Source organism: Bombina bombina, chromosome 6 (genome assembly GCF_027579735.1).
Source record: "Bombina bombina isolate aBomBom1 chromosome 6, aBomBom1.pri, whole genome shotgun sequence".
In the NCBI taxonomy this organism is placed as follows: Eukaryota; Metazoa; Chordata; class Amphibia; order Anura; family Bombinatoridae; genus Bombina; species Bombina bombina.
The window spans coordinates 668,018,955-668,032,669 of record NC_069504.1 but is presented as its reverse complement, the minus strand read 5'-3'; the positions used below and the strand labels follow the sequence as shown (position 1 = coordinate 668,032,669).

Sequence of the window (13,715 nt, the reverse complement as noted above, 5' to 3'; positions counted from 1 at the left end):
AACATAACTGCAGAGCCAGTTAGGCTTTTTATTATTTCACCTTTAGTTTAGGTAGTTTGTTGGTGTCTCGCATTGTACATAGCTCTTATCTATATTAATTGTTTGTACTATGTTTTTCTGTAATAAAAATCTCCTATAGATGCATTTAGAAAATGAACTGTGATCACCTATTGTATATGATATTAAGCCATGTTCAATTCATTTTGTTCTTGTTCTTTCAGTTGGCAGATGTGATGCTGAAAGTAGCCAGCAATATGATGCAAGTAGATGACCACATCTTATGGTTGGCTCAAGTAGAAGACAAGGCCTGCAGTAGTATTGTTCAGACTGTTGAAAAGATAGCTAGTATGACCCTTAGCAGCAATTCACAAGATCTATATGTGGTAGGTACTATTTTCTGAAGAACTAAAAAGATATTCAGTTTGTGTATATATGAATATCCTGCTACTGATCCCTTGATTAGAATTACTATATACAGATATTTGTTTGTCAAGCATCAACAGCTGCTAAAAATAGATTTCAGAAGAAACAACCAACATGAAAGATAAAAAGAAATTTTGATATAATCCTTGGTTTTCACCCTTGGGCAAAACAACATTTTTGTAAATCTTTTGGATCCCACATGGTTATTTGCTAAATGCCTGTGATACAGTTTATATAATACAAATATTGAGAAATCAGAATGTATTGCATAAAATTAAACAATGTGTGTCACTAAGAGTTTACGCTAAAATAAACATAACAATGAGGAATTTGGAGTTTTATGAATATCAGCCATAATTTTATTTAAAACTGCTAGAGGATTGCTGTGACTCATAATCATTGTTTTATAATGTCATACAGTCACTATCTGTGCGTCATACTAATGATAAAGTCTGCTGGACATTGGATAAATATTTCCACTTTTTTATTTGCATCCTTAAAAGGACACTTAACACAGTAGAATAGAATAATCAATAAATGCATAGTAAATAGACAATGCAAAAACACTTAAATTGAATTTCAAATGAGCAGTACATTTTTTTTCTGACAAATATCAATGTTAGTATTATTTTCCTTCCCACTGCATCATGTGACAGCCATCAGCCAATTACAAAATGCATAAACATATATTCCATTAATCTTGCACAAGCACATTAAGAGCTGGTGCCTCATAAAGTGTGTAAAAGGATTTAACATATTTAAATAATAGATGGGAATTAGAAAGTTATTTAAATTTGCGTGCTATTACTGAATCATAAAAGTCTAATATTGAATTGTGGCCCTTTAAGTTAGTTAAATAATTCTCAGCTATCTTGCTTATTTTTTAATGAAATTATATGTTACTATTAAACTGTACAGAATTAAAACAACAAAAACACAATTATTTTGCTTTTTTAAAACACACAGATCATTATTTCACTGCAGTAAATTGTCTAGTGTTGTTTTTTTATCCTATATATTTATTCCGGTTACCTTTGCCTCTCAGAACACACGTAACATTGCCCTGCAAGCCTACCTCATCAAGCCAGACAGCTATGTGGGTCTGAGCTGTACTGCCTTTCAGGCGAGACATGAGTCACGCAGCGGCCATAAACAAAATATGGACAGGAAAGTACAGGAGTCAGATTCTCATGCTGACCAGCATCTGAAATTCCACTGTACCACAGGAAGAACCAACATCTCCCTGTCCAACTTTCATGTTAAGGTAATCACTGGTGAGATGAGAGAGTGAGAACAAATGTAGTGACTGAGAAAAAGAGAGAGATAGGGTGCGAGAGAGAAAAAAAGCAAGGAAGTGGTGAGAGGGGTAACTCGATAGTGACAGAGAGAAGAGGGGAGGAGAAAATAGGAGGTTGACAGTGAGGGAGAATGGGACATATTTCTGTTTCTGAATGCTTTTTATATTCCACTTGTACTGTAGTAATAGAATATTCAGTCTCTCATTGGTTAACTTCTTGGCATTTAGGTTCTTACATGATCTCTTACTCTCCCTCCAGAACAGCCTTGCTCTAGCTTCCGTTCATCTGCCTCCAAGCCTCTTTGCCTTCTCCTCCTCACCAAGCTGCAAGTTGCAGGTTCTAGCTTTTAAGAATGGGAAGTTGTTCAGGAGTGTAGGAAACTCTTCTAGACTCGCAGAAGATGGCAAGAGGCGAAGCATCTCCACTCCTGTCATATACGTAGGAACAAGTGAGTATAAGTATGCGGCATTGTTTCACTTACCATCCACATTAGATTGTGATTCAATTTATAAATTTGCTTTATACTCCAAGTGATCAGCATCAAGGCCAATGTAATTTTGAATTAGAGAGATATACGTTTTACAGCACATGCTTCAGGATTAATTATTTTCCCACAGGGATCATACTGTAGTGAGATCCTATTATTGGTTACCTAATTGTTGTAGCAATCTTTTTATTAACCATTATCACCTCCTAGTAAAATATTTTATTGGCTTTTGGGAAACTGCTTATTGTTAGAGAAGAGTCAAATTGTCAAAGATACATCTTTAGTGTACTCAAATCTTAAAAAATATGACACAAAGGGGCCCATTTATCACACTCCGAACGGAGCTTGTGGGCCCGTGTTTCTGGCGAGTCTTCAGACTCGCCAGAAACAGCAGTTATGAAGCAGCGGTCTAAAGAGTGCTGCTCCATAACCGTGTCCGTCTGCTCTGATGAGGCGGACAGGAATCGCGGTAAATCAAGACACCTCCCTGCTGGCAGCCGATTGGCTGCGAGCTGCTGGTGCAATGTTAAATGCGGAGAGCGTATTGCTCTCCGCATTCAGCAAGGTCTTTCGGACCTGATCCGCACTCTCGGATCAGGTCCGCAAGCTCTTTAATAAATAGGCCCCAAAGTATCTACTGTTTGAACATTTTATATGAGGCACAGAAATAGCAGCATCTTCTTACTTTGTGTATGCAGAAAAGAGTGACAAACTGTACTCAGCGTACAACTCCACATACCCATTGCTGCTTAGATCTCTAACATTTCCACTTTTGAGTATGGATATTTCTTAAGACTGCTGCTCCTTATCTGGTCCGCCTGCTCTGAGGCTGCGGACATTAATCCGTCCAATCTCATATGATCGGGTTGATTGACACCCCCTCTGCAGGGGGCGGCATTGCACAAGCAGTTCACAAGAACTGCTTGTGCAATTATAAATGCCAACAGTGTATGCAGTCGGCATTCATCGATGTCTGTTGACATGATCCGCTGATAAATCAGCCCCTATGTTTCAATTCCATATTCATCCTTTCTTAGATTTAAAACATATTTCTTGTATATGGGTGTGTAAATATGTTGTCCTCAAATCAAATGTCTATATTAGCGGTAAAAAAATATTGCTTTTTTTTTTTTAAATGGGTCTGCTTTATTTAACATACCTTTAAAATCTACCTTTGCTGTAAGAAAATATATTTTTTTTTTATCAGGCTATAAAATATTTCAATTCATCATAACACTGTAATAATACCACTAATATGTGTATTGTGTGGAAATACTAATACAATACTACCAGGGTGCTTGCAACCACAGATATGGCCTAGACTTGTGTGTGTTGATTTTCTATGTATAACTTTATTGACAGATCAGCTATACTACACAAGGACTAGGAAAGTCACAGTAGGGTTGGGACCTTATGTAACACAAATGGTCTGGTATTCAGCAATACGCCAAAAGTGTCATAATGGGAAGTTGAAACTGTATTCATAAAAGTTAAATTTCATTGCGTCAAACATTAGTCATTCCTTTGTATAATCTCATGTGTACTGGGTCACTTCATTTCACTAGGTTTCACTAGAACAAAAGCTGAAGAAGAAAGAGTGGACATCCTGTGGTTGGCTGAAACATTATTTTTAAAGTTGTATAATTTATTGTTTTAAAATGGCTTTGCCTTGGGGTTCAGTGAATTTTCTACTTTAGATTACTCTGTTATGCAAAAAATAAAATAATAATAAAATATGCTCTTTTAAATGCCTTATCTACTTTATTTGGAGCTCTCTCTAATTAGATGTCTTATTTATCATAGATAACAATAAATGGCAATGATAATTTGACAGATCTTTACGTACCTTGTACATCTTCAGGGGGATGTGGCATCAGTAATCTCACTGATCCAGTCATAGTTACACTCCGGCACCTGGTGAAGGGATCTGACCCTCTTCCTGCCCAGTGGAACTTCAAAGCTTTGGAGGGATATGGAGGATGGAATTCGGAAGGATGCCAGCTTCTGTCCCAGGAACCCAATATAACCAGCATGCAGTGCCATCAGCTTAGCAACTTTGCCATTCTGACTGTAAGTCAATGTCTTCCCACACGTTATTAACCTATAACTGATCACTATCTTACTTTGTTGCTCTTTACTCCCATCCTTATACTTTTGAAAACAATTGTACTATATAAATGGTAACCCAAAGGTTTTCTTTCATGATTTAGAAAGAACATAGAATTCTAAACAACTTTCCAGTTTACTTCCATTATCAAATTTGCTTCATTCTCTTGGTATCATTTGTTGCAGGAGCAGTAATGCACTAATGGTTTCTAACTGAACACATGGGTGAGCCAAGGACAATCGGTATATATATGCAGCCACCAATCGGCAGCTAGAACCTAGGTTATTTGCTGCTCCTGAGCTTTCCTAGATAAACATTTCAACAAAGGATAACAAGAGAAGGAAGCAAATTAAATAATAGAAGTAAATTGGAAAGTTGTTTAAAATTGCATGCTCTGTCTAAATCATGAATGTCTAATTATGACTTTACTGTCCCTTTAAGCATCTGTATTATCAATAATTATATGTATATACACTTATCATGTGCACACTACTCTATATACATATAAAAGTCAGACATATATATATATATATACATACATATACACATACACACAGTATACGCATTACCTCACCTGACCTATGAAAGGAAGTAAATTGGGGATAAATTGGAGATGGGGGGGGGTTCCTAATTGATACCTATTTTACCTATATTGATACCTATATTTTTTATTGGGAGTCCATGTTCCCCTATCCCTTGTAAGGTAAAAATAACTTTCACATTCCTCCAACAGGAACTGAGCACATTCTACCAGAATACACAGAATGGCACTGAGGTTCTTCACCCTGTCATCTACTCCTGCACTGCCATTCTCCTCCTCTGTCTGTTCACCACAATTATCACTTACATAGTCAATCACAGGTAAGGATTGGTAGCATCAGTACAGAAGGAGGCAAATGAAAGGGCAAGAGAGAAGCAGAGGGAAAGGGGAGAGTGAAAGAGGAAGGGCAGGAACAGACTAAGGAAAAACAGTAGGGACAGGAAGAGGGGAAAGCAAACAAGTAGGGTTGCATCAAATGAAAACCAATAGAGAACAGCAAAATGAGGGTGGTGATGGGCAAATATATAATGCTGTAATATAACACATGAATGTTTACAGCAGGATGAGAGAGACAGTACAGGAAGCCAATAGTTATTAGCCAGTGGTGCCATCTGTACAGAGAGGAAGGAGGGAAAAAAGAAGAGAAGGTTAGAAGATAGAAGAAGAAAGAAAGAGAAGGGAGATACAGGAGAGGAAATAACTCTTCAGGAGGAGCAGAGAGAGGTAAAGGAGGACAAACCAGAGAAGGAAGCTATACAGAAGGATCAGGAAGGGATGAGAGTGAAGGGGGGTATCTGGGATAGAATAGCAGGATGGGAACAAAAAACAAAGAGATCAAAATAAGTTATATTTTAATTTCTTATGCCCTAAACACAGCTCCATCCAGATCTCCCGGAAAGGCTGGCACATGCAACTGAACCTTTGTTTCCACATCGCAATGACATCAGCTGTGTTTGCAGGAGGAATCAACTTGACTGGCTACCTCATAGTCTGCCAAGTAGTAAGTATATAGCAGAGTTCTGTTTTAGCTATAAAGGGTATTATGTGTAAGCACTTGTGTGAGTCACTTTCTCTCCCAGAGGCCATATGTGAAAAGAATCCAAGAGCTATTTTAATGGGAGACGTCCCTTATTAACCAATGAGAGCTTGTGAATTGTTCTTTATATGTGATATTAAATTTCTATATATTTCATATATTTTCCTTTTTTCAAATTTATTATTCGATACATAACAAATATAACTATTTTATGTACTATTTTAGCATACATATATCCTTGCTTATTTTAGCGCTGCCTCTTATTCGGATAGATTCTAGTCAATTTTTATTTCAAGATGGGATTAACCGAGTTGCAGCTGGATATCCTATATCTTTTAGCGCTCTATTCTTACATTTCCATACTCTTGTTGAAAGGATACTTGGGTAGGCTCAGGAGCGGATGATTGGTGTCTGCACATACATGCCTCATGTTATTGGCTCACCTGATGTGTTAACTAGCTCCCAGTAGTTGCTTCTTTTTCAACAAAAAATACTATGACAATGAAGCTAATTATATAAAAGAAGTAAATTGGAAAGTTTTTTAAAATTGTATGCTCTATCTGAATAATGAAAGATTTTTTTGGGTTTCATGTCCCTTTAACTCTGCTGTATTACATAGTTATTGGTTTCACACTCATTCATTGTTGTCCCTGATTGGCCTCAGCAGAAATACCTTTTTAATTCCAATATTTAAACTACTAATATAATTTTAAAAATACGTGTGCAAAAACATCTGCACTGGAATCTAGATTTCCATATGGCGTCATCCGTAACTAGGAGGAGGCGGGAAATAACCTCAATACTAGGCTTATAAGTGATTAATATCCATAACACAAGTGCAGAAGAATGCAGGGATACATCCTATATTTTACCGGGACTGCATGTCCTTGCCATCCTCCATATGCAACTATTTTCACTGTCTCTAGTAGCAGAAGGACGACGGACAGGAGGCTTCACATCTACCCATGATCTTACAAATAAACAGATCAATTTAAAAATATGCAGTATTCATATACTTGTGATTAGGCAATATTGACATAGGCATAAGGTTGCTCAAGGCTGTAACTTGCAGTTAATATTTATAGCAATCTTCCAACCCAATATTTCACAATACATTGTAGCCCTATTTGACATAAAAGTTGTTTAGCCCTTGTCCTGATAATAACTGCTACGTCACCACTCACCTGTTGGTGAGATAAGTGATTGCTAACATTGTTGAAACAATGTGACAATAGCCCACAACATTGTGTCCACTATACTGTTGCTTTTGATAGTCATGGGTAATAGCAGGTCAGTTCACCATATGATTAGGTGCATAGAGAATTTTTGTAATGAGGTCTAGTGTGCATATATAAACAATTTGGCAGTAAGTTTGTCTTAATTGTAAATATTTTTTACAAAAACCTTCTACTGAAAGGCTCTTTATAAGTTTACCAATGTCAGGGTAAATCTACCTTATAGGTATATATAGTTATATAGAGACACCAAATGTCCTAGTAGCTGTTAGAAAGTCCTTTCATTAATCTTCTCATGTTCCTTTCAGGTCAGTATCCTTCTGCATTATTCTTCTTTATCCACCCTGCTATGGATGGGATTGAAGGCCAGAGTCATCTATAAGGAACTGACCCACAAACCTCAGCCACCACAGGAAGGAGAAGCCACCCAGCCCCTGCACAGACCAATGCTCAGGTAACTGGGAGGAATGAGATTGTTTCTCTTAAGGAAGTTGGTGGCTGGAAATAAACTCATCATTTTGCATTTGATGAAAGGATCTGATCCATTTTATGTCCAAACATCATAGTATTTGTAGTGTTTACAGTTAAATTCATAATAACTTTTTTAGCCATTTCAGTTCCATGTATTAATTATATTTCTAAATAAATGTTGTTGTTCTTTGTTTTACAGGTTCTACTTGATTGCTGGAGGAATTCCTTTGATTATTTGTGGAATCACAGCCGCTGTGAACATCAACAACCATAGGGATAACAGCCCTGAGTGAGTGCCCTAATAACAATTAGAAAATGTTATTAAAAACGTTTTTTATATAATTAGGGGAGCATCATGTCTAAGGTTTAATGTCTCAGAGGAGCTAAAATTACAGGGTGCTAAACAGAAGTACAAAATATATTTGAAAAATAGTCAAACAATTGATTGTTGGCATGGTTCCATCACTACTGATGACATCACATGAGCTTTTTACTCAGTTTCAATACCCAGTTGCTCATGCATGTCTGCCGTGGCTACCACTGGAGAGTGCATATGCATCATTTAATTCAACCTCCAAGTGAAAAAGAAAAGCCCCACTACCCATCACAATTAAAACAGGATGACATTTGTAGACTAGTTACATTAGGGAAGTCAGAAATTACAATAGAACATATGAGATACTGATTTATATGAAGTTTTTGTTATATTTCTTTTATTCTTGTACTGAAAGTATATGACGAAGTGCCATCTGCAGGCATTTTTAGATACTGGTGCAAATAGGAGAAAATTTTATTTTCCATTAGCATTAAAAAGTCGGGAAGAGAGAGACACAAAGTCTGAAAGAGGAATCGGGAAAGGGGGCAGTAAGCTAAATAGGTATAGGGAAAAATGGTGAAATTCTTTTTAGGAAAGTGATTTTAAGATACATTAGAGAGAGATATCTACAGACCATTTGTAGAAAATGATGTGATGAGTTTTCCATCCTCAAGAAAATCTACCATTTGGTTATAGTTATAAACATCACCCTTATATTATAATATATTTTTTTAATGGCTACTAGTTTTGAATAAAAAACTTATATTAACATTTGTCTCTTTTCCTAGTGGGTGTTTGGTGTGGAGACCAAGCCTTGGTGCTTTCTACGTTCCAGCTGCTCTTATTCTTCTGGTCACTTGGATTTACCTTCTGTGCGCTGGGATGAACTTAAAGCGCCAACCTGCTGAACATAAGGATGTTCCAGAGCCCAGTGACCCACAGCAGCCTCTTAGTGGAATCAGCCACCTTCTGAGTGACTCAAGTTCCATATCAGTTACTATGAACTCTTCTAGTCCAATGACAGATGTGGATACAGTTTACTCTCTGGAGGTGCAGTTCTGGGGTCTTGTAATTGTGCATGCCCTATATATTGCACTGTGGGTGTTTGGAGCACTTGCTGTGTCACAGCATTGGTATTTCAATATCATCTTCAGTTGCCTTTATGGAGTAACAGCCGTTGCCTTGGGACTTTTCATCTTCATTCACCACTGTATACGACGACAAGATGTTCGGAACTCTTGGTTTTCGTGCTGTCCATCTAACACAGATGATTTACCTATGCAAGCATATGTCCACACAGCATCACCAGTCGATGACTCTCCACAAGTATACATTGGCTGTAACGCAGAGGTGGCAAACTCTGTTAAGTCATCATCTTCCCCAAGCAGCAGCAGTAATTCTAACACTGGGCCCTGTAAAATGACAAATTTGCAGGTTGCCCAAAATCAGGTAGAGAGCTGCACTACCAAACCAGCTAGCTGTGAAGATAGTGAGCCAGTCAACAACAAAAATGTGACTGTTCCCAGTAGATATATGAACAACCTTCATGGTCGAAGAAATCATAAGGGCAGAACTAAGCAGTACAGGGAAGGAAAGCACCATCGGTTAAAAGTGCTACGGAGCCCTTCTTCTGACCAGCCTTCAAGTGAGAGTGGCAGCATTCAGAACAGCCACTCAGAAAGCTACCACAGTAGGAGCAGTCCACTAAACAATGGCCAGAATGGGATAGTAGCTCGTGACCCAGAAGGGGCACTGACCCATTCTGAAGGAAGTGATAGCAGTGGGCACCATGCACAGGACTTTGCCAAAGCCCAGAAAAGAAGTGCCAGCCGAGACAATCTGAAACAAGCAAACAGCATGGAAAGGGAAAACAAACGTAGATCATACCCACTCAACATGGCCAACCAGAATGGTGTTCTAAAGGGTAGCAAGTATGATGTCAACATTACAACTACAGAGAGTACTGCAGCCATGAAAACAGGCCTCTGGAAGAGTGAAACTACTGTGTAGTTTGCATCTAGCTGTCTAAACGTGCCAAAATTGTCCTCTACGGAAGTGTGTCACAGACTCCTTAATCACAGGAGAAAAAAAAAAGGTGCTTCAAAACTGTGAAGAAATTTTACTTTGAGATGGTTAAAGTTTGTAAGCAGAGAGCACACTTTCTGGTGTGTACTTGGATAAGGGTAGATTATAATATGTTAAACTCTTCTTCAGACATTGGAGTATTTTGCAAGGAACAATTGATGTTTTACTAGTAAGCATTCCCCCTAGTTGGCATTATATTTTTTAACATGCATCTTCAGTGATATTGATATTACCTCAGCTACAATTAGCTCAAAGTAAACACACAATTTACTAATCTACAAATCACATGACACAGGGAGTCTCATTTCTTCAGTAATATTAATATTCTATGCAAACCCCCTGGTGAACAAAATATAAAGCTCAATTCCTCATTATACATAGATTTACCTTTGTTCCCTACATCCAGTGGATGAAACGATCTCAAAAGACCATCTCTTATTGTTTTCTTTCTGCTATTTTGTGCACTTTTACGTATTCTCACACAAACAAGGCGTCTCTGGATTTGTGCACTTATTTAGACTTCATGTCATTTCCTTTGCACCTTTCTTCAAACTTATTTTGCCATTCCCAGTATTATTAATATTAAGCTATTTCCATGCATGTTCTCAGAGAAAGTGCCTGGATTATGATTGAATCCTACAATTGAGAAAGATCCTAAAGCAGATTGCCTGAACTATATAGAGAAGCTAAGGACAAACTGCAATAAATGTACAAAAAAAAAAAAATCATACTGGTACTGTTCATGCTAAAATTGCCAAAAAAAAAAAAGACATTTGCCTGAAAAACAGCTTGTTTTGAAAGAGCTGGGCAATTAAAAAAAACCCCAAGAACAATGACAATCATTTTATAGATATAAAGATATTTTTTAAATCATGTTGCATGTTTAATGTCTACACAGCTTGTTTTTTTAAAGTTGTTATGAAAAAAAGAAAATCAGAGGGAAATGTTTATTTTTCAAATATAGAATTATATTGTATATGTATAGGAAGAGCAGTATTCGTTTTTGATAATTGTGTACTTTTCCATATCAGTATTAAGAATAATGGCGTTTATGCCAAAGCATGAAAAGGCAATCATTTTTAATCGCCTTTAACAACAAGCATGTATGCCAGTGTTGTATATGTATGTTGGGCTCCCAGATAAGGGTTATCTACAAACTATATATATAAAAATGTAAAATAAGGTGAATATTTTCCTATTATTTAAATGCTATGACTTTCCTAGTTTATTAATAGCGAACACAGATTGCCGTATTTTTTTTTTTTTTAGACAAAAAAAAATAGAAGAATTGGGACCATTGACCAGCTTAATTCTTAAAAGAATAAGTACAAGTTGTATAGGTTTATCCCAATTCATTAAATGAATTGTTTTTCATGACAATCAAGTCAATAGCGTACTTTTACAATGTGCCTTAAAATGCTAAAATAAATATTTTGATACCAATGACACAATATGCCAAAGAACCAGAGTTAAACTAGAGGACATTAAAATGTGTCTTAAAAAAAATGTGCCAAAAATTTGCATTATATGTATTCACAAAGCCTTTGGACAAACATGAATTCTGATTTGCCAAGTATTACGTTTGTGTGTCTAATATAAATGGTGTGTGTTGTCTTTGTAGGAAACAAATATATATTTTACATATTGACAAATATGGTATTCAATACTCAGACCAACAAGATCAGATATCTTTTTTTTATACCATCTTATCTGCCAAGATGCATTTGAAATTAACATTTGGGAGTTAATTTAGCTTTTGTAATAAACCATTATCACACTGCTACAAGTGATTAGAGAGGTGACATAATTTGGGCATTTTATGATTAACAGTAACATATTAGAATATAAAACAGTCTTTATCTATGATAAAATGCTAACTAATAACAGTGATTTGCACAAAACTGGTAATCATGTGACTTTGCAGTAAATTAAAGGGACATTAAACACTATGAGATGGTGATACAAAAAGATAAATTGTATAGAGAAAACAAACTGCAATAAGTTCATTATTTATTTTGTCCCCCTTTCCTGTAATTTTATTCTGAAATTGTGAGCATTTCAGTTCCTGTTAAAAATGGAAGTGCTGAACACTGTTATATTCCACACAGCCTTTGGCTGTGCACTCTAGTGACCTATTTATAACTGTCCCTAATTGGCCACAGCAGAGAAAGTAACCTAAGTTACAACATGGCAGCTTACATTGTTTTACAGACACTAAAACTTTACACTTATTTTGTTAATATTTAAACAACTAATGAAACTTTAAAAAATACATCTACATGTTATTCTTAGACTAATCTTTTCTTTGAATGCATCATTCAATCTAGCATTTATTTAGAGTTTAAAGGGACAGTATACACTCATTTTCATATAACTGCATGTAATAGACACTACTATAAAGAATAAGATGCACAGATACTAATATAAAAATCCAGTATAAAACTGTTAAAAACTTACTTAGAAGCTCTCAGTTTAGCTCTTTTGAAAAGGTAGTTGGAAAGCCCACTGCAAGTGGGAAATAAGACACTCTCCCCCTTCTTTTGCCTATGAAAAGACCCTTTACACAAGCAGGAGCAAGCTGGAGTAGGTATACGTCAGTATTCACATAAAACTTTGGGGCTTGGTTAGGAGTCTGAAAATCAGAGCAATGTTATTTAAAAATAAGCAAAACTATACATTTAAGAAGAAATAAACCTTTATGGGCTATATAAATAGATCATCTACAAAATATGTATGCAAAGAAAACATGAGTGTATAATGTCCATTTAATAGTACAGTATTACTAAACAAACAGCTTAAGCAAGATACCAAATTAATTTGAATATTTTTAAAACAATGGTCACTTTTGACCATAAATAATGCCTGTTACTAGAACCTATTTTGGTTGATATTCTTGTAATAAACTATGTCACCTACTCTTTTTCCAAACTGGTTTGGTTATTACATTTCTGAACAATAGAAATAAACGTTTTATATGTAGAATTAGAAATTCCAGGAAATGTAATTTAATGTAGTTGTATAAAAGTATTTCTGGTTGCATATGTACAGAAAATTAACAGCTTACACATTTTATCCAATTAAAAGCAAGTGTGGCTTAACCATATCTAAGAATAAAGTAAAATAAAAGCCAATCTTGTACTTATCAAGATGATTTCACCATCTTATCAATCACCATAGAAGCGTGATGATGTGTATCTATTGTTTACCAGCAGCATGACAATCAGTTTCATTCCCAATGCCAAATATCTTTATTTTATTTTCGCTAAAGGGGCGGTAAATACAATGAGATTTTTATATAAAATGTTTAGTTATGCATAATGAAACATTGGTGCTCCTATCTCGCAGACCTTGAAATGCACCCTGCTGACTTATCAAGGCTAAATCTGCTACTTATCTGTCCCTAATTGGCGTTAAAGGGATACTAAACTAATTTTTTTCTTTCATGATTCAGATAGAGCATGAGATTTTAAGCTACTTTCTAATTTACTCCTATTATCAATTTATTTGTTCTCATGCTATCTTGATTTGAAAAAGCAGTACTGTAAGCTTTAGAGCCAGCCCATTTTTTGTTCATCATCGGGGTAGCAATTGCTGATTTGTGGCTAAATGTAGCAAGCCAATTAGCAAGCGCTACCCAGGTGCTAAACTAAAAATGGGCTGGCTCCTAACCTTTCATTACTGCTTTTTCAAATCAAGATAACATGAGAACAAAGAAA

General features: G+C 36.0%; 1 protein-coding gene across 1 annotated transcript in view; it reads left to right on the top strand.

The window, feature by feature from the left end:
• The window catches only part of ADGRA2 (adhesion G protein-coupled receptor A2), a 415,622-nt gene extending 402,492 nt beyond the window's left edge, over window positions 1-13,130 (top strand). Inside the window, exons 11-19 of the mRNA XM_053717749.1 lie at window positions 222-383; window positions 1,469-1,687; window positions 1,980-2,169; window positions 4,070-4,278; window positions 5,049-5,176; window positions 5,733-5,856; window positions 7,436-7,581; window positions 7,798-7,887; window positions 8,703-13,130. Of these exons, the coding sequence (XP_053573724.1) occupies window positions 222-383; window positions 1,469-1,687; window positions 1,980-2,169; window positions 4,070-4,278; window positions 5,049-5,176; window positions 5,733-5,856; window positions 7,436-7,581; window positions 7,798-7,887; window positions 8,703-9,924 (2,490 nt within the window). The 3' untranslated portion in view covers window positions 9,925-13,130. The remainder of the gene's footprint in view (window positions 1-221; window positions 384-1,468; window positions 1,688-1,979; window positions 2,170-4,069; window positions 4,279-5,048; window positions 5,177-5,732; window positions 5,857-7,435; window positions 7,582-7,797; window positions 7,888-8,702) is intronic.
• The last annotated feature ends 585 nt before the right edge of the window (window positions 13,131-13,715 follow it).